Source organism: Anguilla rostrata, chromosome 3 (assembly GCF_018555375.3).
Source record: "Anguilla rostrata isolate EN2019 chromosome 3, ASM1855537v3, whole genome shotgun sequence".
In the NCBI taxonomy this organism is placed as follows: Eukaryota; Metazoa; Chordata; class Actinopteri; order Anguilliformes; family Anguillidae; genus Anguilla; species Anguilla rostrata.
Window position 1 is genome coordinate 19,615,190 of NC_057935.1, and position 24,017 is coordinate 19,639,206.

A 24,017-nucleotide genomic window follows, 5' to 3' on the forward strand; every position below is an offset into this window, starting at 1 on the left:
CGTGAGAGAGACAAATTGAACCTGTTTATCAAAACAACTGTACGTATGTATAAATAAACACATTAACTCAGATTGCTTTTCTACTGTGAAATCTAAATTGACTTCGGTGGGCTGGTAATGTGCCCACTGGAACATTCGTCTTAGCCCCGTCGTTTTCACATTTCCTGGGAATCAATCTCATTTATTTGACTGGCGAGCCTTGGCCAATGCAAGGCTGGGGTTCTGGGACGGTAGTGGGAAGCTGCTATCCCCGCTGTGTGTGTATGGGAACCTACCTACTCACAGCTGCTCACGCCCCCTCGCTGGACCCCGCGGGTCAGAGATAGCACTCTGTTGACCTCAAACATTCCGTCAACATCGCCGTTCATGCCACCACACGTTCAGTAAACTTTCCAATTCAAACATTCAAGCAATGTTCCTGTTAACAGTGGCAAACTTTTAGGCAACATTTTGGTTAATGCCACCAAACATTCACGCAGCATCCCCATTAATGCTAGTAAACATTCAGACAACATTCCCATTAATGCTATAAACATTCAGACAACATTCCCATTAATGCTATAAACATTCAGACAACATTCCCATTAATGCTATAAACATTCAGACAACATTCCCATTAATGCTATAAACATTCAGACAACATTCCCATGAATGCTCTCAAACAGTCAAGCAGCATTCTCAACAACGATATCAAACATTCAATGTCCCCATTATGAAGCAGGCTGACCTACCGGGCATCTGTCCATACTATCCTCTTCTCCACATGATCAAGCGTCAATCCATTTGGCCACGCCCCTATTTCCATATCCTTGAAAACGACATGTCTTCCCATCCCGCTCATCGACGCTGCCTCAATTCGGGGAAAGGTGGCATCCCAGTCTGTCCAGAAAAGGATTCTGGCCACACACGAACATAACATATGAGTATCATCATAACCTGCAGCAAATGCATTTTCCATTTGTGTAATGGCCGCATTTTCAAAAATGCAATTGATTGGACGTCCAGTTGCAGTCCAAATATGATCTCAACAGTCTTTTCTTTTCTTGGCACTGGTGTGCCAAGAGACATGGACGACCCACTGAAGTATCTACCAGCCCCCACCCCCCGACAAGGCTTTTAGTTTTTTGCTTTTTGGCTTTTATTTTACTTTAAAATTCAGGAAAATTATTATTTTTCCGTTTTACTCAGAGGAAATTCAGAGTTTTATCCTATTAAATTTATGTATTAAAACTAAAATTAGATACGTAGTACTTTTACACAGAATCACTAAAAAGCTAGACAGGCCATTGAACGCTGAAGAATACAGTGCAGTTTTTCCCCATCTAAAGGGACATAATTTATCCACTTACAGCCTTTTACTCCTTTGCGGCCAAAGCCTTGAGATATGGGGGAAAGATTCAATGGGGAGACTAATCACACCAATAACCCAGGAAGTTCTTTATTTCACTGGGTTACGACTGGGACAGCAGGGAGCTATTGGCGCACAAAAAAAAAAAAAAAAAAAAAAAAACTTCTCCAGTACTTGAACTTCTGCAGTGTTAGCAGCACTGAAAATGTGGCCAAGATTTAAATGGGTGTCCCTCCCATTTTTTCTGCAAGCCCCAGAAGTAAATCTGAGAATGTGCCCTAAATTCACCTCTGAAACAGTAAAAGCTGTAAATGGCAAGGAGCCTCCACAAGAGGTGAGCCATTTTGGCTCAAAAACCATTTCCTTCCACGTGTCTTTTATATTTTTTTTAACAGGTTGCAATTTGGGTCTGTTTGGAAATATTTGAATGGAGCCAGTCCAGGGAACTACAAAATTTGTTATCATTGGAAGGTGTTGCAAAAACATGAGGTGTGACGGACCCGGTTCTCTGGTCCAAGAACATCATGGAATGGAACCCACAGCACAAACAACACTGGCGAAAAAAGAGTGCTTTGCCAGGTGACGTTCACAATCTTCTATGGAAAATGGCCATGCACGATGAGGTTCAGGGCCAGCTCTTCTGCCAGCAAAGTTGTGTAAATTCCTCTAAATGTGGTCACTGATCTGCTTCGTCTGCAGCACCAGAATCAACGCAGCAGGTGCCAAATTTGAAATCATTGCAGGAGGCATTGCAGGAAACCAAGCTACTGGAAACAAGAAACATCCACATTCGGATCAATATCCCTATTCATTGGATTGGACCCGCGGATCAATAACCTAGTCTTCTGAGAGAATAAAAGTAATTAGATTAAAGAATGATCACCTCAGTACGGTTCTTTCCCACTGCAACACCACACCCCCCTTGCCCAAAAAAAAACAAACACACACCACCTCCCCAAAGGTACATCATTATTCTCTCAGCATGCACTTGCTACATTAATAACTGTACAGGGAATTACTTCCTAGGTAAATAATTAAGATTCTCGCTATGATGGTGTCTGCAGTATCAGGTAATTAAATTATGTGGATTACTTGATTGATTTTCTTTATCTCTGGGTATTATTTTAATTTCTAATAAATTAAACATATTACTCTTGCATCACCTCTAAAATAAATAAGGCTGATTCTAATTTAACTAAAATAATGAAATTACTAAAAATAAAAATGGTGCTAAAACTTGTAGTTTAGAAAATGTGTTCTCGCAGTAATAAAAGTGTTCTAAAGTGGCAGTACACCTGGTTATAAGTCGCAGTATAAAAGTATATTGAATATGTAAAACAGAACAATCTACAGCATATCTGGGCCTGGTCCCATTTTCCAAAAAAGGTCATAACTGAATAATATTCACATTCTATACTCCAATTAAATACTTATTTCACACACATTCATTAAAGGACAATGGCATTTTAAGCAAAAAATATCAGACTCTTGTTATCTGTCACAGTTGAAACCATGACAACCCCCTTATGGTTTCAGTACAGTTAATTTCCGGGTTGTCATATCTAAAATTCCCCCCGGGAACAGATGTCATGTCTATATAAATCAGCCGACGGGTCCACTTATTTTAGAATGCTAGTAGAGTGCATCCTTGCCACATATTATTATTATTATTATGCTACTGTACCTTGCTTAACAAATGTACATAACCTGTGTGACCTACATACATCTTATTTGTTTTTGTTTTTTTTTGCATTTTAGTAAAGCATTTCAGGTTAAGCACATTGATCAAGGATACGGCCAGAGACCAAGATTCTAACCTGCATCCCTGCTGCCAAGACGCCTAGATACAATTTAGACACCTTTCAGTTAATTAAGTTAAATGAAATAGTTTGCATGCGGGAACCCGAACACACCCGTGTCCGGGGTCCAGGGCAACGGCCCGGGGGTGCTCCATGTCTCCCGCGATCAATGTCGTCCTCATGTCTCCGTTCAGCTTGGCCACTTCAATCTGATCCAGATTGCTGTCGATCCAGTAGAAGTTCCCAGCGATCCAGTCCACTGCCAGACCCTCCGGCGTGGCCAAGCCATGCTGCACCACCACTTCAATCCCAGACACCCCTGCAATGAGCAAAGGGAAGTACGGTAAAAATGCAGCCATCAAATGTTATTTATTTCTCTTCTGTTATTTAAAGGACAGTTTTTCCTGTTCACTGCAGATAAAGAGTCCAGAATAAAGGCAGATTGACTGTAATTGTATATATAACGGGGAGTTACTTAATGCCAAAAAAGTGGTTGAAGATTAAATCCATGAAAAGTGATCGATCAAAGGCAAGTCAGTGTCCTTATAAGTATTCTTGGTGCGTCAAAACTCATTCCCAGTCTTTCCTACAGAAAGACCCTAAATGACTTAAATAATATTGGGGCCTCATTTGCATTTCCTTAACAATGCATATTTTCAAGAAAATGTCAAGCTCTCAAAAAGAGCAAATTGACAAAACGGTGCAAAGCGTCCTCCAGCACTTTATAGAGCATTAAAGGTTTCCCTGACTGCGTATAATCCAGCTGTTTGCAATTATCCACGGTTGCTGAGGGTTTTCAGCAAGACCTGAAATATTAACCAAATGGAAAGATAGCTACTGAGAGGATCTGCTCTGATATCTGAACATAACAAATAATGGCTGTGAGGACTGCTGGCAGCTACAGGAAGAGCCATTAAATATTCCTGCAAAACGCAACCAAATTCATTCATCAGAAGTTGGCATGCTGGGTCTCTTTCATAGTGCAAGATAGCTATGCTAAACAATGCTACGCTCCTGTGCAAACCCCAAATCCCATGCGAATGACATCACGCCTTCAAACATACAGCAAAAAATTCAGGGTGGGGTTGCTGAAGGAGTGTTAGAGGGTTATGGGGGGGGTGTCAAGTTCAATAAAATTGCTTCAACCATTTCTACTAAAACTAGAACCAGAATCTAGCAGAACATCAAGGAACTCCATTTTAATATAATATAAATAAACTATTGTTTTATAATACTGCCGTACTGGATTTTTCTGCTACTTTCCCATTACTCCGTCTTATAAATTAAATATCAAACACCTATTTCTTTAGGACAAGACTTTTAAAAAACCACAGCAACTGATAAATTCACTGTGAGGTTATACTGCTCAGTTTCAAAGTCCAGTTGAAGGAGAAAATGTATAATTCTTGTATTTAACTCACATTACAAGATTGCACCAGTGTGTACTATATGTTTCCAGTGAAAATATTTCAAAAAGTTTTCAGATGTTGCAGTCTAACAATGTAGCTGACGGCCATTCGTATGTCGGCTGAAACCAGCTTCAGGAAGAGCTTCCCACAGGAGTGCAAGAGATAAGACATTTCATATGATTTCAGAAATGTCAGCACGCATTGTTCACATTTTTTTAATAGTCATAATCTAGGCCTGTATTTTCTTCTGCCATGAAATAAACATTTTGAGGTCAGGGGCTCCCTGGGGCCTGCCTGAATACCGTAAAATGCACCCAAAACATAAAATAGAAACTCAAGAGATACAAACCTCAGTGACAGACTGAATGATCAACTGAACATGGTGTAAGTGCTGTGTGCAATCAGGCTTTATTCTTGTAAAGCTGAATTATTACAGATGCAAAAAAGGCAAGTTTCTGAATCAAGTCACAACTAAATACAGTAGTATGGAAATGAGGAAAAGGAGCAGGGCTTAGCACAAGTGAAAAAGAACACAACGTGGAAGAATCAACAGCATAACATATACTACAGACCGAGTACAAAAATAAACTGTTTGCAAAAGTAGTCAAATATGCTGGGTCAGAGCAAAACAAAAGGTATTCAGAATGCATAGGGGCGATATAGCTCAGGAGGTAAGACCGATTGTCTGGCAGTCGGAGGGTTGCCGGTTCAAACCCCGCCCTGGGCATGTCGAAGTGTCCTTGAGCAAGACACCTAACCCCTAACCTCTAACTGCTCTGGCGAATGAGAGGCATCAATTGTAAAGCGCTTTGGATAAAAGCGCTATATAAATGCAGTCCATTTACCATTTACCAATGCAAGGTACAGCCATAGGGCTTATTTACAAAATAATCTACTCTAATGTAGAATGACATATTTTAAGGTAACCTAAGGTTTATAACCACGAGAGTGGCTATTTAAAAGATGCCTTAATGTAAACAATTACTCCAGTAAATGTATTAGCAAATGTGATCATTAAAACTGGTGTGTTAATGCCACTTTCAAAGTTCTGCACCTGCTTTGCTCATATGCATACCTCCAGTTTCTGTGAGCTTTCCTCGGTAAATCTTGTCCTCGACTACATCGGTCCAGTACAGCAAGCTCTGATTAAAGTGGAAGTCCAGAGCAATAGTGTTTCTCAGGCCAGGAAGAAGCAGACTGTAATCTCGTTTGTGCAGGTCTATCCGTCTGATTTCATGCCTGATAGAGAAGACGACGAAGGCTTCAAAGGGATCTGTCCGAGATGAATGAAAAAAGTTAAAAGGCAACTCGACCAATTCAAACAGCCTCACAGTAATAACTTGAACAGTCAAAATGTTTTATCCGTGTTGCACAGAATGGACTTGTCTTGTTTTTCATTGAATCTTCATGATTAATTAATTAAGTAGCTCTTAATTTTACATCATAACCCATGCATAACCCATGTGTTTCATAACAAGATTGTTCTTTCAAAACCATCAGTCTTCATACAGGAGAACAACTTGTGCTGGAAGATTGTTGTAATAAGTTCAAGGAATCTTGCAGCTGTTTTTGCTCCATCATTAAAGACCTCACTCTGGCTCAAAGAATGAACTTCCTGATACTACTTAATGAGACCACTATGTGTTCTGGTAGACCTCTTCTGTACCTAATCCATAACTTAAAGACTCCCGGAAATTCCATATAATCCATTGGGACATTGGAGATACACTGGAAGTAAATTGATCATTCATGTTTGCACCTCTGAAGAAGGAGCAATGTGCCGTTTGGCACCATGATCCAGTCCAGATGGAAACTAACAGGATCCACAACGTTCCCGCCGTCAGGAATCCGAGTGGAAAGAGTCCAAATTGAAAGCCCCAAACCGGCGTCTTTTATGATTCTGGACCGCTTCTCCAATTCTCATTATCCTCTCGAATAAATGCATCAAGTGCATTTCAATTTACTTCTCCAGTTTGCAAATTATTCAGAACCACTTTATCCGCACGTATCTGGCAAGTAAATTAGTGTCACTTTGTGGGTTTTGTGGAAAACAGGAATGCTACCATAATGGTTCACAAAGGAGCATTCACAATGAAAGCACTCAATTGCAGCGTAAATTTTCAAGGAAGCATCACAATGTTGTAGGACACTACATTAGCCTGAACACATTTTGTGACTAGCTACATGCATGTTTCTTTAGTATTGCATGAAATAGGGTTATTTGCTTCAACAACTCTTGTTAAAGGGGCTGTTCACCGAATAAATAAAATTAAATGAAGTTATATTTCCACCCAGAGTGCTATCTATTAGTTGAGATAATTTTGCAGAGATTTGACAAGTTTTCCAATTGTATGCTACGGCTCACCCTGATACAATGGACCTCAACAGCGCCAATGTGTGTGGCGCTCAAAGTGCCAAAAATTTACATTCGAAAAACTCAACAGCAAAGTTAACATTGTTTTAACAATGTTAACGCTGTGCCCCAGAATGCTGGCATGCTTCGTTGAGACTTTGCAGAGATATACACAGTTGGTGCACTTTGGTAGAAAGTAGCTTTCGATGAAACTGCACAAGTTCTGTGGATGTTTGTGAGTAACTGTGTCATTTTACTTGGAAATGTTTGTGTTGACATTTTGAAGCATACTGTACATTTCTGGTGCTCTGTGCACCACAAACATTTCCACTGTTGAGGTCTGTTGTGTCTGGGTGAGCAGCAGCAGACATCTATAAAATTAGTCAAACCTCATTGAAACTCTTTGGGTGGATAAATAGCACTCCAGGTAAGCGGAAATGTAGCTTTATTTTATTTTTGGGCAAACTGCCCCTTTGAGGAATTGGTTATTACACAGGTGACATGCCACACTCAGAGGGCTCAAAGTTTCAGGTTTCATCTCAAATGAGCCGATTATAATGTCTTCAAAAAATAATTATCAGAAAAGAAAATGGAATCCCTCATTCACAGTCAAAATAAACCGTCTGGGAAAGAAAAGAAAAAAAACTCAACCCTAACCCTACACAAATCGATGTCTTTTTAATAAACATTAAAGTTTTGTTGGTAAAGACTATTTTTATCTTGGGAAGATTGTGAAATATTGAGGGTTCAATTTAGCCTTCCACATAGCATAGGACTTAAAATCTACCTCATAAATTATTACCGCACAGTCAGGGACAGGACAATACGTTAACATTTTAGACTGTTTTAGCGGTTTCCCCAAACACCCCTCAAGTATATAAAGTGAGAATTCGCCCTGGAAGACCAGGAGGTTCCTAGCCACTGGACTGCAAATCCCATGAGTCCTCAGAGCAGAGTAATGAGACAGTTGCTGGGGATGTATCTACCTGTGCTCTGGCAGTTCTCCCCATCTGGCTCCAGTCTCCATCCAGGATAGCAGGAGCACTTGACAGTGGCTTTGTACTGCTCGCACACCTGGCTGCATTTGAGGTGTTTGGTGCAGTAGTCGACCGTCTCGCAGGTCCTGTTGTCGGCATTGAGGTGTAGCCCTGCCGGACAGGAGCAGACCACGCCCTTCCCAGGGGCTACCGCACACTGGTGACTGCAGCTGCCGTTATCCAGTAAGCATTTGTCTGACAGAGGAGAAGGAGACAGAGAGGAGAAAGCAACCCACAAAGCACTTTACTAAAGAGCTTGCAACTGCACTGGAGAAAACCGAAACCAGAAAAGATGGAGGAGGGGAAAGGAGGCTGTTTTTGTGATTGACACAGACAGATATTTTTCCAAGCGCACAAAAGCCCAGGGCTGTCTGAGGGATACTGTAGAAAAGGTCAAGGGGGTCACTGGGGCGGCCAGTAATGGGCGAGTGCTGTCCTCTCTTTTTTCTGCCAACTGAAAGCAAACATACTGTAATTAAGTCTCAAAGAGAGAGGAAAAATTCATCTCTTGAAAAAAAGTCTTTGCTGGCTGCAGACAGCTAGGACAAGAGCAGACAGCCATTAGAAAAGCGTCTTTCTGATTCCTTTAACAAGAGAAACCATGAAAGGGGGACCAAAACGAGAACGAAATGTCAAGCCGTTTCCATGTGTACTATGGGCGAGTGGACACATGCTTCTGTACAGGGGCATATGAGGAGATAACCATTATGTTCAACAGTGAGTCTTACATCGATGTAACATGTAATAACAGAAACATGCTACTGTCACTAAACGCTTTTTAGAACACAGCATAGAAAGAGAATGTCAGTTTAACTCTCCTTTCTTTCCCCATTCTTTTTTTCCCGCTCTTCAAAAATACGGGCCACGATACACACAATGTTCTGTTCCTGAATTCCGGTGTAATCGGAAATATTCCTTTAAAAATACATATAAAAAAGGGGATGCTGTCACCAACAGCACTGACTTCTGCTGTTATACGCAACAAACAAACAAGTACATGAAATAGCTAAGAAGCATGGACCAACTCCTGAGGAAAGTTCATTTGTTTGACCTGAATCACCTCTGAGTTCTGGGGTTACGATGAAAAGGAGAGGAATCCTCCTCAGTTACAAGGGCATTACAGCAAACCCACTTCGGCTACGCGCGGTGAATTCCAGTCTGAAGGCGTGTTGGCGGGACCTTCGGCATGTGTTTGAGAACAGAATCGCAAAGTGCGAGGTCCCACAGGGAAAGCGCTCGCTTAATGGATTTTCAAGTTAAATAATGAAGTGAATGTGTCAACCTTGAAGGGATGGGTAAACAGTCATTTTCTTCCTGAAATTTCCTTTATTCAGGTTATTCACAGATGTTGGCAGACATAGGGGTTATGCTGGGTCAGTACCCATCATGCACTGTTAATCTCCCAAAGGGGGGACGAGGGGGAGGGGGGGCTCTATTCTGATTCAAAAAGAACTAGTGAGAGACAGGGATGACAGTGCTTTTGTCAAAAACAATATAGCAAATTAATAAAATATACAACAAGAGGTTACCATCTCCTTTTTCCTCTCCTTGTTATCCCCCCGCTCTCTCCCTCCTTGTCCCTTTCTCTCTCTCCAAACTAAACACAACCCATCTATGTCCTTCTCGCTCTCATTCGCTTTCTCCCTTCCTTTCTCATGCTCTCTCTGTCTCACTGCTCTGTTTACCTCTATTACAATCTCTCTCTATGCCTGTCTGAATCCCTTTCTCAGAATGTTTTTTCTCTGCATATCATACAGTAAGCTTAATAGGAACCTATTCTCAGCGCTTCTCACGGTTCATAGTAAAGCTGAGCAAAAGGTGAGATGAAAAGCAAATTGCTTGAAAATGACAGAAGAACACTTAGCTTTGTACAGTGAAGGCCTTCCATGCCACCCTACCATTAGAGAACGATATTTTTTTGTCTGTCTTACCTGGCCCCTAGAAGGTATCCTGGTAATGTACTACTTGGCAGTCACAGTTGGAGAACGCTTTGAGCGCACTTGCGTCTTTTAATTAAACTCCTGAGGCCTCATGGTGTCAGCTAATTGGCTACCTTCAGGGGAAGTGCTACATCTCAGAGTGATAATGGACAGGTTCTTTATTGTTCGCAAGGCCAATACCTCAACGTGAGGGTCTCATAACACCATATAAAATTGCTGTTTTGCAATTGGCATCTCACACTATCAGATTATATTTTCCATCAGCAGCTTTGCTTTTTATTTAATTGTGTGTGTGTGTGGGCAACATTTGTATTACATTACCATTATGGGTTGGACAGGTCCATTGTCAGGGTATTTCAGTATGAAACAGATTGTTACTAATTTGACAAAATAACTTGAATAAAAATATTAGATCTAAGATGACCACTGCTGATGCTATTTCACTCCCTTCTAAATATTCTTCTGAAGATTAATTTAAGTTCAGTAAGCTTATAAATTTCAACAGAAAAGAGTATACATGCAGTCAGCATTAATCAGCACGCTATACTGTGCCTGCATAGACTTAGACTTTTGTATTATTTATGCATAAGGTAACTATATGCATAAGTGTATTGTAACTAAATATATGAAAGTGTATATATATACACACACACACATACAGCTGTGCACTTCACTGTCAAGTAAGTGCTACTATCTACAAGGCTATTTAAATGATTTTTCAGACTCAAACGCTATTTGTTTACCTCTGGATATACACCCTAAATAAAGATAACAACGGGATAATGTATGTCAGTTTGTGAAAGGACCCTTGCTTCCCCAGTATTCTCAGATATCCCACAATCCCTTGTCGTCAGGTGAAGGACACAATGTCAATACCCACTTCACGGTAACAATATCTGCTCCCTGTTAAACAAGGTATTCGGTAGCTAAAAAGGTCATATACAAATTAACTCAGCTCTGCCAAATCCCTGAGATAGCGCCCGTAATAAAAGTATGCGTGTGTGCTCTGCCTTCAGAAGCAAGCCGGTTTTACACAAAGCCATGAAAGTTGGATATATGGATCGCGTATTGCCGAGAGGAAGGAAGGAACTGAGGCCCAAACTAATGAGAGAGGTCACGTATCCGGCAAATCCCCGTTCCTAATGTTTCCCCTCAATCTATAATCCCTCTGAAAAATGGACGTTCTTCATGCGTCATGGCTGAGGATCCTGGAAGGGGCCAAAGAAAATGGTTTCAAGATGCAAATCGCATTGACCGCCAGGCTGGGAAGCTTGGCTTGGCCCATGTCGTTTTTAGTGAGGGGGGGGGGGGGGAGGACGGGGGGAAGAGGACATGCATTTGGTGAACAAAAAGGTACATTTTGGTAGACCGTCAGGTAAAGCAGGTGGTCAGCATGGGCAGATAACTTGTGGCTGCCTGCTGATTGAGAACAGGGACGAGAAAGCCTATCAGACAGTACATAACGCGAGAATGAAACACCTTCCTGCAACGGCTTGCTTCTTATTGATCAAATGGTCCATCCCCCTCGTCACCATCTCTCCTACTTCCCACAACAATTCTCAACAACAAAAGCATCTATATGTTCCCTCAGGCTAATGACTAGGGGCTATACTGGTTTAAGTGCAAGCAGAACTATCCAGGCTCCAGGAGTTGACCAAATAATCACTTTTTCCTCTGAAGTCAACCCACTGCAAAGTGAAGAGTTTAAGAAAAAAACAGTCTTTTCTTCAATCAGCTACACAAAATGTCCATTTTATCAGCAGTGTAGCTGAATGTTACACTGAAAAGTTAAGTGTTGACAGAGACAGTATGTAATAATGAAAGGTACATAATTAATGAGACAATAAAATTCTCTCCATTAAGTATTTACCATACCATTAGCAAACTGCAGACACCAACTATAAATTCTGACTTGTTAGCCAGTGAAACGTTTCATTATTTTATTTATTTATTTTTTTCAGTAGAGGCAGACCATTTTTAATATGGAAGAGCTATGAAAATGTAAATCATAATGGATATGTGGACAGCATAACCAATTTTGCCAGAGAGTAGCACATTGGGCTTTCAGGCACACTAAGGACATCTTTTGTCCTTTCTGATCAAGATGACATAAAAAAAAATGCATATCTGAGCTAACAAATCTTATGTGTCAGACCCCAACAGAATATGCGCTGTTCATAGTCTAAAGCCTGCAGTCATCCACTGTAACACAGAATATTTTCCTGGCTCATGTCAGTTCTGTGAATGGTGACTGGTCAAATTAAACATTGAGTGTTGGCTGGATATGCAGAGAATATGTGGCCCCTGGACAGTGTGTATGGGAGATATAATAAAATAATAAAATCATTTTCAAAAGTAAAACAGGGTACTATATGATTAAATGAGGACAAGTAATATGATATCGTGTATTCAAAAAGGGATGGAACTGCCATGCATCATCAGTGACCTACTAATTTTTTTTTTTTTTTTTTTTTCCAGTGAGTCAGTGTCACTTGGTCATAAAGCTTGATTCTCTGACCTTACTGCTGTACATCTAGAACAGCGGTAACCAACCCTGCTTCCAGAGATCTGCTTTCCTGTGGGTTTTCATTTTGACCCTAATTTGGCACACCTGGCTGCAAGAATCAAATCTCATTTAGAATTAGGTATGGGGAGGGGGGTTGGGCGTGTCATGCATTCTCACCACAGAACACTCCCTCGTCTGATTGGTCGGCGCAGTCAATCCTGCCGTCGCAGATCTTCTCTGGCTGCAGGCAAGTGGACGTGTCATTGGCGCAGGAGTATTTTGGAGGCTTGCAGACGGACACCGCACAATTCTCCTCGTCAGAAAGATCCTCGCAGTCATTGTCCCCATCACAGACCCAGTTTTTGCTGATGCACTTCCCTTTTGGGCAGAAAGGAAGAATGAGAAGAAGCGTTAGAGACGCTGTGAATTCTCAGACTCACTAGGCTCTTCAAAGGACCTTTCTGCTATAGGCTTGTCACCTCGCACACACTAGAGCATGAGCCACATGCTTTCAGGCTCTCTCTCACGTTCTCACACCACACAAATTAATCTCATGCCAAATGAAACACCAATCTCAATTGCACACTCCCCCCTACCCAAGTTGACAATCTCAATCGCAACCTGGTCTGCAATCTCAATTGCCCCCCATCCACACCACCCACAAATGGAATAAATATCAAGCCAGCTAGCTCACCAACTCTGCTGTTAGGAAGTTGTTGACAAAATGATCAAGCCTCACAAATAGGTCTAAATAGCATGGCCCTTCACAGTAAAATACATGAAATGACATCACTTTGCAGATGGCGCTATCCAGAGCAACAACTGGAGGGCATCAGTGTAACTCTCAGGGATGGAAGAATGCCATATCACCAAGTAGGCACAGAGGCCTATTAATACTCAAGAAGTGTAATGTTACCCTAAAAGACAACAATTTGTATTGTAACTAAATAAGGTACAACTAGATAACATTATTTACATGTGTTGCAACGGGTCTGGACAGTTCCATAACTAAGCACATATTAATACTATTCCCTAAATTTTTTCTTTATTATTAGTCTGCTTAATCATTACACAACCATAACATAGTTATTTAGTGGTGGTGGTGGGCTTGTGTAAGATGACTGGTTTTTGGGTGGAGTGCATCCTTATGCATTTGGCATGTGACCTGGGGTAGATAGAAGAGAGCTTTTCCAGATTCAACACTGAAGAAAATGGCGGCACGTCTGGAGAACTAGTTTTTGGGAAACTAGTTTTTATATACAGCCAACAACACTTTTAGGGAAAGTGCTGAAAAAAAAACAAAACAAAAAAAAAACTCTTTTAGAAAAAAAAACTCTAAACTCAAAAATAAACTAGACAAAAAGCAGAGAACAGATAGCATGGGCTGTCGGCTTCGTGGGAAGGGCTGTCCAGCTGTTGGAGGAGGTAAGCGCCTGCCTGCATTCCGTGATTGTGCAAGCCCAACGTTTGTAGTTTTTCGTACCCATCAGTTCCGCCTCACATTGATGTTGCAGTCAGTTTCAAAATCTGTAGATTCCCATAGACAATGGGACAAATGATATACTTTCCTTGGAGGATTGAGGATGGGGTGTGACACATAGCAATAACGATACTATTATTCGAAATACCATTCAAAAGACAGTCTCCACAGTCTGTATTTGAAGGGATTATAATCCCACATCGTTTTGTAACATGAAAAAGAGAGAAGAAAAAAAATTATTAAGCGTGAACAGAGCACAGGGGGGGGTCATCACCTGCCCCTGCGGTGGTGTGACTACACTGCCTCAGACACGGAAGGGGGTGCTTTCCCCCCATCCTCACCCTGACTCAAAATCGATTGGTCACGCATTGAGGGGCAGAAGCGATGGAGCGCCCATCAGGAGCCCAGGTAAAAATAATCACACGGACCCAGAACCTAGAGAACGAGAGCCCCCCCCCCACCTCCCCCTCCAACCGCTGCACCTTACACATGCTGTGACAACAATGTGAAGCGTATAGCCTCTGCTTTTCAGAAATAGACTGAGGGGGCCCATGCTGGGTTTTGACTGAACCTCCTTTCCTTCTGTTCCTTTGAATCCTACTTTTCACTCTCTCTCTCTCTCTTTGAAATCCATCTGTAATGTGGAAGACACTATTTAGATGCAGTAACTGCTCTGCGTAGAACAGCAATTGGCAAAACATTGCATCTTGGGTGAAGTGAAGAGTGTGTGTGTGTGTGTGCATGTTTGGGTGTGCACATGTGTGTGTTTCAGAAATTGCGGATGGAAGCACACAATAAATTGATGCTGATAAATTGATACCAGCCCAGCTCAGATTTAATCTGTTTTACTGATGAGTAATCCAACAAATCAGGCAGTTTACTGTGTTTTCTATGGCCACTAATGAAACAATATATTTGAAAAAGCTATCCTTTGCGAGGTACCAAGGTAATCTTGTCTGGTTCACGGCAAGGTGAGTGCAGAAAGGGGCTATGTCCGATTCTGTTTTTGCAGCAATCGATAGTGTTACAAACCGCACACGCTAGTGCGATTGTTTGGATACCCCCACCAACCCCCATTTTATTTTAGTCATGTTGACCTGCAAGACCATTTTTTTCACGTCGAAAGGGGTTCGGAATCATCTGGAACAGAACATGATACCCATGAAAAAAACCAAGCTTGTAATCCAAGTTAAACTAAGCCAAGTCAAGAAAGGTTGGCACAAGGAAAGTCTTCATCAACTTTGGAGCCCAATCCAATCTGTTGCTCAACCCAAACACAAAGGGGTACTCCAAGAGATCCAGACTTACTCTTCAGTTTTGCTTAAGATTACAACTTACCAAAAATATTTCACCGACCATCCAGTTTGCGCACATTTTAAAAAACAATGACAAAGTTTAGAATAAATGACCAACAAGAGCATCATTCTTTTCTGGAAGCTGAGCACTGAAGCCTGCTTCCTAAATGTTCTTTACTGCCAACTGTAAACTTTTTGTAAACGTTCCGACTCACTCCTGACCATTTCCAGCATGCATCTCAATTAACTTTTAAGTTTGTAAAAGAAAAAAAAAAAGTTAAAACTCAGTGAAAGTTTCCAGCCAGGCAGGAAAAAAAAAATAGCATTTTGCGGATTGAGTGAGACTAAACCAGGGAGGCCTTTAATTCGCAATTACAGAACTCTGTTATCCCCGTTGGCTGAAGGCTCCACGTGCCTCTCAACCCCCTCGACGTCAGCATGGAGAGACTCGGTAGAGTGGGATTTCCATTAAGATGACTGCAGATAAAGCTACGGACGCCGTACTGTGCGCTCCCCGCAACGCAATTATCTCCATCCGCTAATCTCTGCTTCTCCTTCTGCACCATGTGAGAGGGGGATCCAGGTGAGAATCCATTTAAAGTTTTCATCAGGACAGCCATGTGTGATGAGAGAGGTAATGACATGGCGAGTGGGGTATCGACAGATGGGACAAACGGCGCCGAAGCTGTATCCGGGGAGTATTTAAAGGGATTTTTCTATAAGAGGAGGTAGGACAAAGTTCTCATCTCGAGAGGTTAAAGGGTCCTCTCTCTAAGCTTTCGAACATTTTTGTAACTTGGGAACATTCAGTTTTTTCGTTGTTTCTACCAAACTGATCCAACACATTCCTCAAAACCTCTGCATGATTACCCATGGCTCAGCATGCAAGGCAGGACATGTTCTTAAGCGCCGTGGCCGAAGGATAGAATTCTGAACCCCATAAACGTCGGCACAGCTGGCGCTAATAAAAAAAGGTGTTACCTCAGCCGACATCACATCTGGCAGAAACAGGAAGTGGCCAGGCAGACGTTTCAGTGGCGCTATGCGAGCATGATGACTGGTGGAATATTTCTGTGGTCCATTTCTGTATGTGTGCAGGTCCTTCACACGAGAATGGCAAAGCGCTTTCGAGCCCCTGTTTTTGCTTCACGGCTTCAGTGCTCCACTTTTCTGTGAAATCCGCTTCGCGGGAGGGATCAATATTGGCTCGCGCAGGACGTCTCCTTTTGGAGGAACACCTGATCCCTGTTCACAGGGGCAATCTGGAATTCCCTCCCTGACTTGATTTACAAGAGGCATGTGAAACTATTTTAGGAAGCATTAGAAACTGCCAAAAAAAAAAAAAGATTCAGTTTAGCATGGCAAATGCAGTATTTGGCAGAGCAGGAGATTAGGACTGCAAGATGCTGAAACTGGGTTCTGGTCTATGAAACCTGGATTCAATCTCTTACTCCAGTACTGGAGGGGGAAGAAGAAAAAAAACAGCTTCTAATAACTGACTATAAGTGAACATTTTAAATCCTCACGTGGACAGGCAATCTAACATAGACGTGTGTACATCATATGGACAATGGATTTGCTTCACAGAGCATGAATATTCAAATACGGTCCTAGAAAAGCAAAGTACAATATATCTCCTTGCTTTTTCTAACACGGAGATATCATGCCCCAATCAAGACAGAATAAATCAAGGGGAATTAAGGTCACACATCCCTGCAGATCAAGAATTAAGGGGTCAATTCTACCTCAATTCAGTCATTTCACACAAGGAATTGAAATTCAATCCACGCACTGGAAAAATGAAACATACTGGCGTTGGTCTATGTGATACCCCACCCCCTCCAAGTTAGATAATTTAATTTAAATTCACTTCCTGAACTGAATGAATTTAGATGGAACTGACCCCCAACTGTGCTGGAGGGCAGAAGTGTAGGAGCCCTGCAGATACAGTGGCCCTCTGGAACCACGGCTGCCCGGTTCCTGCTGCACTCTGACCCTCCAGCTGCCATGGCAACGCGATCTGCGCGGCACTTCCTGTGCGAGCGTCTCGGACAAACGGCCCCCGTTTAAAATGGCGGCCGGTGGGAGCTGCGTACCTGAGGCCCTGCAGGTGAACTTTGCCTTGGGGTCGCACAGCCTGCGGGTCCCTTCGCAGGTCACCTCGTCGCCGCCGTCCTCGCAGTCCTTGTCCCCGTCGCAGCGCCAGCGCTCAGGGATGCAGGTTCCGTCGGCGCGACAGTAAAACTCGTCCCCGCTGCAGTCGTTGACAGGAAGCAGGGCTGCGGGAGAAGGAAAGGGCCCAGGGGTCACCGATTTACGGCGCCGTGGGCGCAGGGAGCGTTTTTTTTTTCCCGCGCGGTTAAAACGAGGCGCCGAGCCGCTCTTTTTTTCCACGGAAAGGCAGGGTCATCAATCACGGGCCCCTAAAAAAAGAGAGGCGTGTCCTCCCTTCCCAGAACTTCCAGACCCATTTCCTGCGCGGTTCTTAGCGAGCTCGAGCAGTTAGCGAGCTCTTAAGAGCAGCGGTCTGCAGATTCCCCATTATGACTGTCATGTAGCACTGATGGCGATGGATGACATTTCGATTTAAAGGCTTGCGTTACCTTCGCACCGTCTGCCTCATCGCAAAACTACATTTACATACAGGGCCGGGCTCGCCATCCACAGTCCATTTGCACTAAGAGGAAAAACAATGCTCTCCAATGAGAGCCGAAGACAGACAGAGAGCAGGGGAGTGGCGATGCCTTTGTCTGCCAGAGGTAGGCCCATTTACCTCATCTGTCTGGTCATTGTAATGGCAGAAATGATCACTGTGGCAACATAATAGGAGAGATGAGCTGTTGACATATGTTTGGAAAGACAACCAAGGTAAGTCAAGGACTCGCAAAAACACAAATCAAATATAAACGCATTTAAATTCCAACACAGATCTCAAAACAGCAGGAGTGCTATAGTCAATATTTTTATGAATATTAGTTTTTTTGTAACTGCACGAAGATGAATGTCTCAGTTTGTTAATCCGTTATCTTCTTAGAAAATACCAAGCAGTGGTAAAAATGAAAGAAAAAATGAGGAAAAAAAGGATCTCTTAGTCCTGCAAAAAAGGAGTACAGCTTTTTGGAGGTGCAATGGCCATGATAAAAATGATTGAAAAGCCTTTCAAAACCAAAGTAAGTGCAGATCATGGTTCAGACCTGCACTAAGATGCACTTAAATATTTTCTACATAGCATTAAGGCCACCCAAAACAAGAGAAGATTCCACAAGCCCGCATGTGTTTCCCTGAGCAGACACGTGTGGGCTTTGTCACGGTTTTGTACACAACCTTAAAAATTAAAACTTCAAAATAAAGGCCTTTCCTTGGGAAAAAAAAAATGAAAGAAAAGTAATGTAATACACACAGTTCTTTAATCTTTTTTTTTCCCCCTTCTGTTCTTTGCTTTGGGACGAGGCATGCAATTTGGCCTGCAGCTGGTACCTCAGAGCTGGACTGGACTCCTGAGACCAGAGGAGCTGCTTTCCTGAGTCTTTTGATGAATAGCAACCTCCTTTTAGGAAAAAAAAATACCTACCAGGTTATAACCGTTTCACGGCACATATCCAAACTTCAGGAAAACAATAACAGTGATATGTTCTGAGTAAGGACCCACACGCAGACCAGGGAAATCCAAAAAAACGTTGTCTTTAATCAGTCCGAGGTTCGAAGCCAGGTAATCAGAGAGAGGACGGTGCCGAATCGAGTTTCCAAAAGAATAGTGAAAAGACAGGCAAAAAATCAAAAACCAGGAGATCAGAATGGCGAAGGTACAAAGGGACAGGCAAAAGAGAAATCAAGGCAAAGCGAAGGTCGAACCAGAAGCAAACAAAACCAAAAGGGGCAGGCAAACTCGAAGTCGGGCAAAGGGGTGTCGCAGGAATCTCGATAGACAAAGGCTTACAAATAATCGGCACAATGAATACGATCAACGTTCTGACTCTGAGCTGGTGGAAAAGACTGACATTTATACACTGGGGAAGGTAACAATCAAGGAGGGGTTAAGTGAGTGAGGGAGGAGTAACAAACAACATCCAGGTGAAGAACATTAGGAAAACTAATTCAATGACAGGGGACTGACAAAACGCGGACTGGAATCACATAGACAACAATGATAATAGACGGCCTGGGTGAAGCAGGTAAACACGTGCAGAGAGAGAGAGGTGCAGTTAGAGCAAGAGACAGGTGCAGGCAATTGCAGAACTCAGCGTTAGAGCAGGCTAGAAAGAAAAGGGGCGGAGCTACAGCGCAGCATGGAAAAGGGGAGACTGGTTAATGTATTAGTATAGTGATCTAAACTATCAAAAACCCAAAACTAGTGTGTGTTAGTCCATTAGTAATATTCACATGTTAGTATATTAGTGAGGTTAGTACTTTACAATCTATAAGTTAGTAGGGATTAGTAGAAATTAGTAAAACTAGAAATAAGCAGGAAGTAAAGCGAGACTGGAAAGAAGGGGGGAAACCACGAAAACCCGGAACCACCCGAATAGTGAAATCACACAAGTACAGGGGAGTGAAGCAGCTCAGGGAACACAGACACAGAGACAGTACTGGGGAGACAAGTGACCGGAAATACAGACTACAACAAACAGATAAAAGAATTCAAATCCAGGGGGTAAGATCCTCAAAACAGAAGGGACTAATTAAACCTGGATGGGAAGGGGTTCAAAGGTTTAAATCGGTATTTCCAAAATGCAGGGCATTAGAACCAGCTATCCTAAACTATGCAACCTCAGAAATTAAATGTACTGCACATTCTTTCCTATACGAGTCCAAAGTTAATTAAGAGATTCTATGCGGACTTTTCAACTTAATAGATCTGTAATAGAGCTGCAAAATGGCAGCAGTGTGGAGCAGTGGTTAGAGAACTGATCTCGTAACCTGAGGCTACAGTTTTCAATTTTGCATTTTTGGACACACAAGATGTTCCGGCTACCCAAAGCAATAAGAATAATAGGAAATATTTGCAAAAGAGCACTAAATTCTTTGTCAGCGATTGCATTTTTCTAATAAGTACCACGACTCTTATTGTGGGCTTTAATTCTGTCGCGCCAACAATTTTCAGACAGTGCAGTGTTCAGTAGCATTGCAATCCTTCTGCATTAATGGCTGCCTCCATTACAGTTCCTTGATTGTGGTTTCTCTCTAATACTGTCCTCATTTCCTCACCCTAAACTCTTGTTTTAATGAAAAAAAAACATCAAATAAAAATCTAAAAAGGCGCTGGAAGATGCAGTCTGTAGTAATGTTAAGTAAGGACTCGAGAACAGCTTCCACAGTTCACCTTGCAAAATCTGAAACAGTGATCAGTGTAAGCATTGGGGGGTCTGGTACAGCCTGAGCCAATCTGTGCTAAAATTCAACAGGCGCAGCCGGATAATGTCTGCTTTTAGAAACGCATCAACCTTCGCCTCAGCCAGAATTATTTCACGTTCCCATTTCATTCAGTCAGTTTCTGAAACTAATGAACTATTATTGAGCACTTCAGTCAAATATATGTAGTGTAAATTGGATGAAAAAAAAAAAAACATTCATTTTTCAACAAGCGACAATTCTTACGGACAAAAATATAACGGAGAATGAAAAATATCGTCACGACGGACGCTTGGGTTGCCACGGGGAAGCGGGCATTCACTGACCTGCTCCGGAGCAGGTGGCGTTCTCGTCGCTGTAGTCGCCGCAGTCGTTGTCCCCGTCGCAGACCCAGTGTTCCGGGATGCACCTCCCGCTCGAGCACTGGAACTGGGAGTTGGAGCAGGAGTGCACGCACCCCGCCTCGTCGCTGCCGTCCCCGCAGTCATCATCTAGGGTTCAGAAACACACAAAAACATAAACGGCGGGTCCGTGAGGGACGGCGATGTGCTTACTTCACAGGTTTCCAGATGGTGCTCGGCTTTAAATCCCATCTGACACACTCCAGTTGTTCTGCACTATACTTGTATTAATAAAGCAAAAACTCTGGTGTATAGGTTTTAAAGCTATGTAAGGCTTTGCGGAAAGAAATAGCACCATGAAATTATTAAGGCAGGTTACATGGCTGAATGAGAAAGTAAACCTCTGTGGAAGCAGTAAAGTTCATTCTCAACTATTTTCTGAGCCTTTCCTTAAAACTTCGACATCAATCAATGCCCTGCTGAGATATTTACAGATATTTGTAGGGTATACTACTTTTAAAGAGAATAGCTTATATGTTCAGCTTCAGTATTGCATTAGGTGGCACCGTGGCATCCTTGAGGACACAGTGGAATCTGTAAATTGTTGCTACTATACAGAAGGAAACAAGGTTCAGTGACCTAGTGACCTACAAGAGGGCATCACTTGTGCTGAGTCACAGTACACAGCAGAACAGACTCACCTGAGTCACAGCACACAGGAGAGCGAACTCGTATGAGTCACAGCGCACAAGAGCAAACTCATGAGTCACAGCGCACAAGTGAGCAGACACGAGTCACCGCGGTGCAATCTCGAGTCACAGTGCATAGGTGAACAAACTCACCTGAGTCACAGCACACATAAGAGCAGACTCACATGCATCACAGTGCACAGGAGAGCAGACTCACCTGAGTCACAGCGCACAGGTGAACAGGCTTATGAGTCAAGTGCACATGTGAACAGACTCACCTGAGTCACAGCGCACAGAAGAGCGGATTCAGCAGAGTCCCAGCACAGGAGAACAGACTCACAGCACATATAAGAGCAGACTCACTTGTGTCACAGTGCACAGGAGAGCAGACTCACCTGAGTCACAATGCCACTTGACACTGATGCACCTCCCATTGGAGCAGCTGAACTGAGTGAGAGGCTCACAGGTAGGAAATGCTGGAAAACAGGTAAGGTAATGATATTCATTCACACGGACATTTTTCAGAAACAATATGGTATATATATATATATAGTGAATATTGCCTTACATATTCAAAATGAATACAAAATGAAGCACTACTTCAACATTGCTGCTCTTGTAACATTACACTTTATTTCTTTAAAAAAGGTAATAAGACATGGCTTGTTCTCTCTTGGAAGTAGCAAATGTATGGTTTATCAAGTAGCATGAAAGTAAGGTATTCAAACATGACTGTATTCTTTTCTTTATAGGCTTCAAGATCCCTATGCAACATGTTAGGTTGGGTCTTCTCAGGAATGAACCCAGCGGTTACGCATCGACTGCTAGTCTTTACCTACATGTCGCGACATGTATTACTTCGATAACCTCACAATCTTTACACAATTCACATTTCAAGTTGAGGCATGTGCCTGAACTTATGGTTGTTGTTGATGTTCACATTAATGTGTTTGTTATTGCCTGTTTCAATTAAAGGTGCGTCTATAGAGTACTACACTACTTACTGAATGCAATGTAATTGACCAGGAACGGCTCTTGAACACTTGAAAAGTAATGCTCTATTTGTAAGCTTTATGTTTCATAGCTCCATCTTTATAAGACAGACAACTTTAGGGGAAAATTTCATCTTGAAAGGGCTCCTAATATTGTTTTATTTGTTTTTTTTTTTTTTTGAGAAGAAAAAAATCAAGCATCTGAACATTTGATCCTGGGAATTGTGTTTGGGTGCAGTGCACATACACAATGCTGTCATAAATTAACATTAGCTAGCTGCCAGCTTCCTTATTACCTGGACTCTCAGTTCAGCATAGTTATAGTAACTTTTTAAAGGCAGCATAAAACTGTTAAGCTTTGTGTGCAATAATAGGTATGCAAAATGTTTGCAATGTAGACAGTCAATATGTCTTATACTTCAGCTAGCCGTTGCAAACTATATTTACAGTTGCCATGTTTATGGAGTTGCGGCAAAGGAAGTACTGTTATCAATCAGTAGGACTCTGCCCAAAAGAACTGATTTCCCCACCAGTAAACAGAGGTCCAGCCTTTCCTAGTCACAGATGTAGTATTTATGTCCCCGCTGTCTTTGTAATGAACTGGTTAATTACATGCTGTACAAAAGAACATTTAATGACAGTCATGTCAAAACAAAAATTTATACTTCAACGTTTCTCTGAAATTAGTGTGTCGAATTGGGACAGAAATTTAGATGCAAGAATTGGCAGAATTAATTACAGCTTCAGAGAATTAATTGGAATTGCATGCATGGAGAAAAATGTCAAAAGTGCAATAGCTCTCAAAATGGCAACATGCAGAAACATGAGCACTATGCTATGCAACACTGGAAATGCAGTGCAAGGGACTACTAATTTAGCCAATTACCTACATGCTTATTGAGCTGCCTGAAGAGAACGGCATAATTTAAAATGTGATAGTTAATACAGACAAGTTATGTGGATATGTCTTTAATGAAGATAACAAAAGACCCTCAGTTCTGAAATTTTCTGACAGTTGTACCTTCTAGCATTTTTTGTTGTTTTTGAAATGGCTCGCTTGTATGCTTGTCCTGGGAGACATTTAGCTTTGCTGACAGCTGAGGCTAGGGGACTTTAAAAATAAATAATTATATGCATATATAATTATGTTTCAGAGCCTTCTGAAGTCAGAAAAGAGGTCACTGAACCAATCATGCCTGGTAAAACTTTTGAGGCTAGTGCACATTTCTGACAGCTGATGTGTGTCAAAGTCCCAGAAACATGCTTGCCACGGAAAGATCCGGAACACAGAGACGCTAGGTCTTCAGCAGAAAGCAGTGCAGGGGAATATCAAATAACGGAATAAGAGAAAGCCTTTTTGGGGGGAGGGGGGGCACAGTTTGATTGTGATTTAGGGAAGCCATGCATAAACTTTAATTACTGCTCACACCGTCGCTGTTTGTGGCTGCGCACCCAGGCAGTGCATAAGCTACACCAGAG

General features: G+C 42.1%; 1 protein-coding gene across 5 annotated transcripts in view; it reads right to left on the reverse strand.

The window, feature by feature from the left end:
• Nucleotides 1–24,017, reverse strand: part of LOC135250411 (low-density lipoprotein receptor-related protein 1B-like) — a 398,366-nt gene that overhangs the window by 174,403 nt on the left and 199,946 nt on the right. For all 5 annotated transcript variants that reach the window (XR_010328923.1, XM_064326657.1, XM_064326656.1 and 2 more), the window contains 8 exons: nucleotides 21,942–22,022; nucleotides 20,843–21,007; nucleotides 17,264–17,446; nucleotides 12,570–12,770; nucleotides 7,896–8,141; nucleotides 5,632–5,829; nucleotides 3,262–3,466; nucleotides 732–896 (listed from right to left, as the gene is read on the reverse strand). Coding sequence is in view for 4 of the 5 variants with exons in the window: in XM_064326657.1 (XP_064182727.1) it covers nucleotides 732–896; nucleotides 3,262–3,466; nucleotides 5,632–5,829; nucleotides 7,896–8,141; nucleotides 12,570–12,770; nucleotides 17,264–17,446; nucleotides 20,843–21,007; nucleotides 21,942–22,022 (1,444 nt within the window). In the remaining variant the exon portion in view is untranslated. The remainder of the gene's footprint in view (nucleotides 1–731; nucleotides 897–3,261; nucleotides 3,467–5,631; nucleotides 5,830–7,895; nucleotides 8,142–12,569; nucleotides 12,771–17,263; nucleotides 17,447–20,842; nucleotides 21,008–21,941; nucleotides 22,023–24,017) is intronic.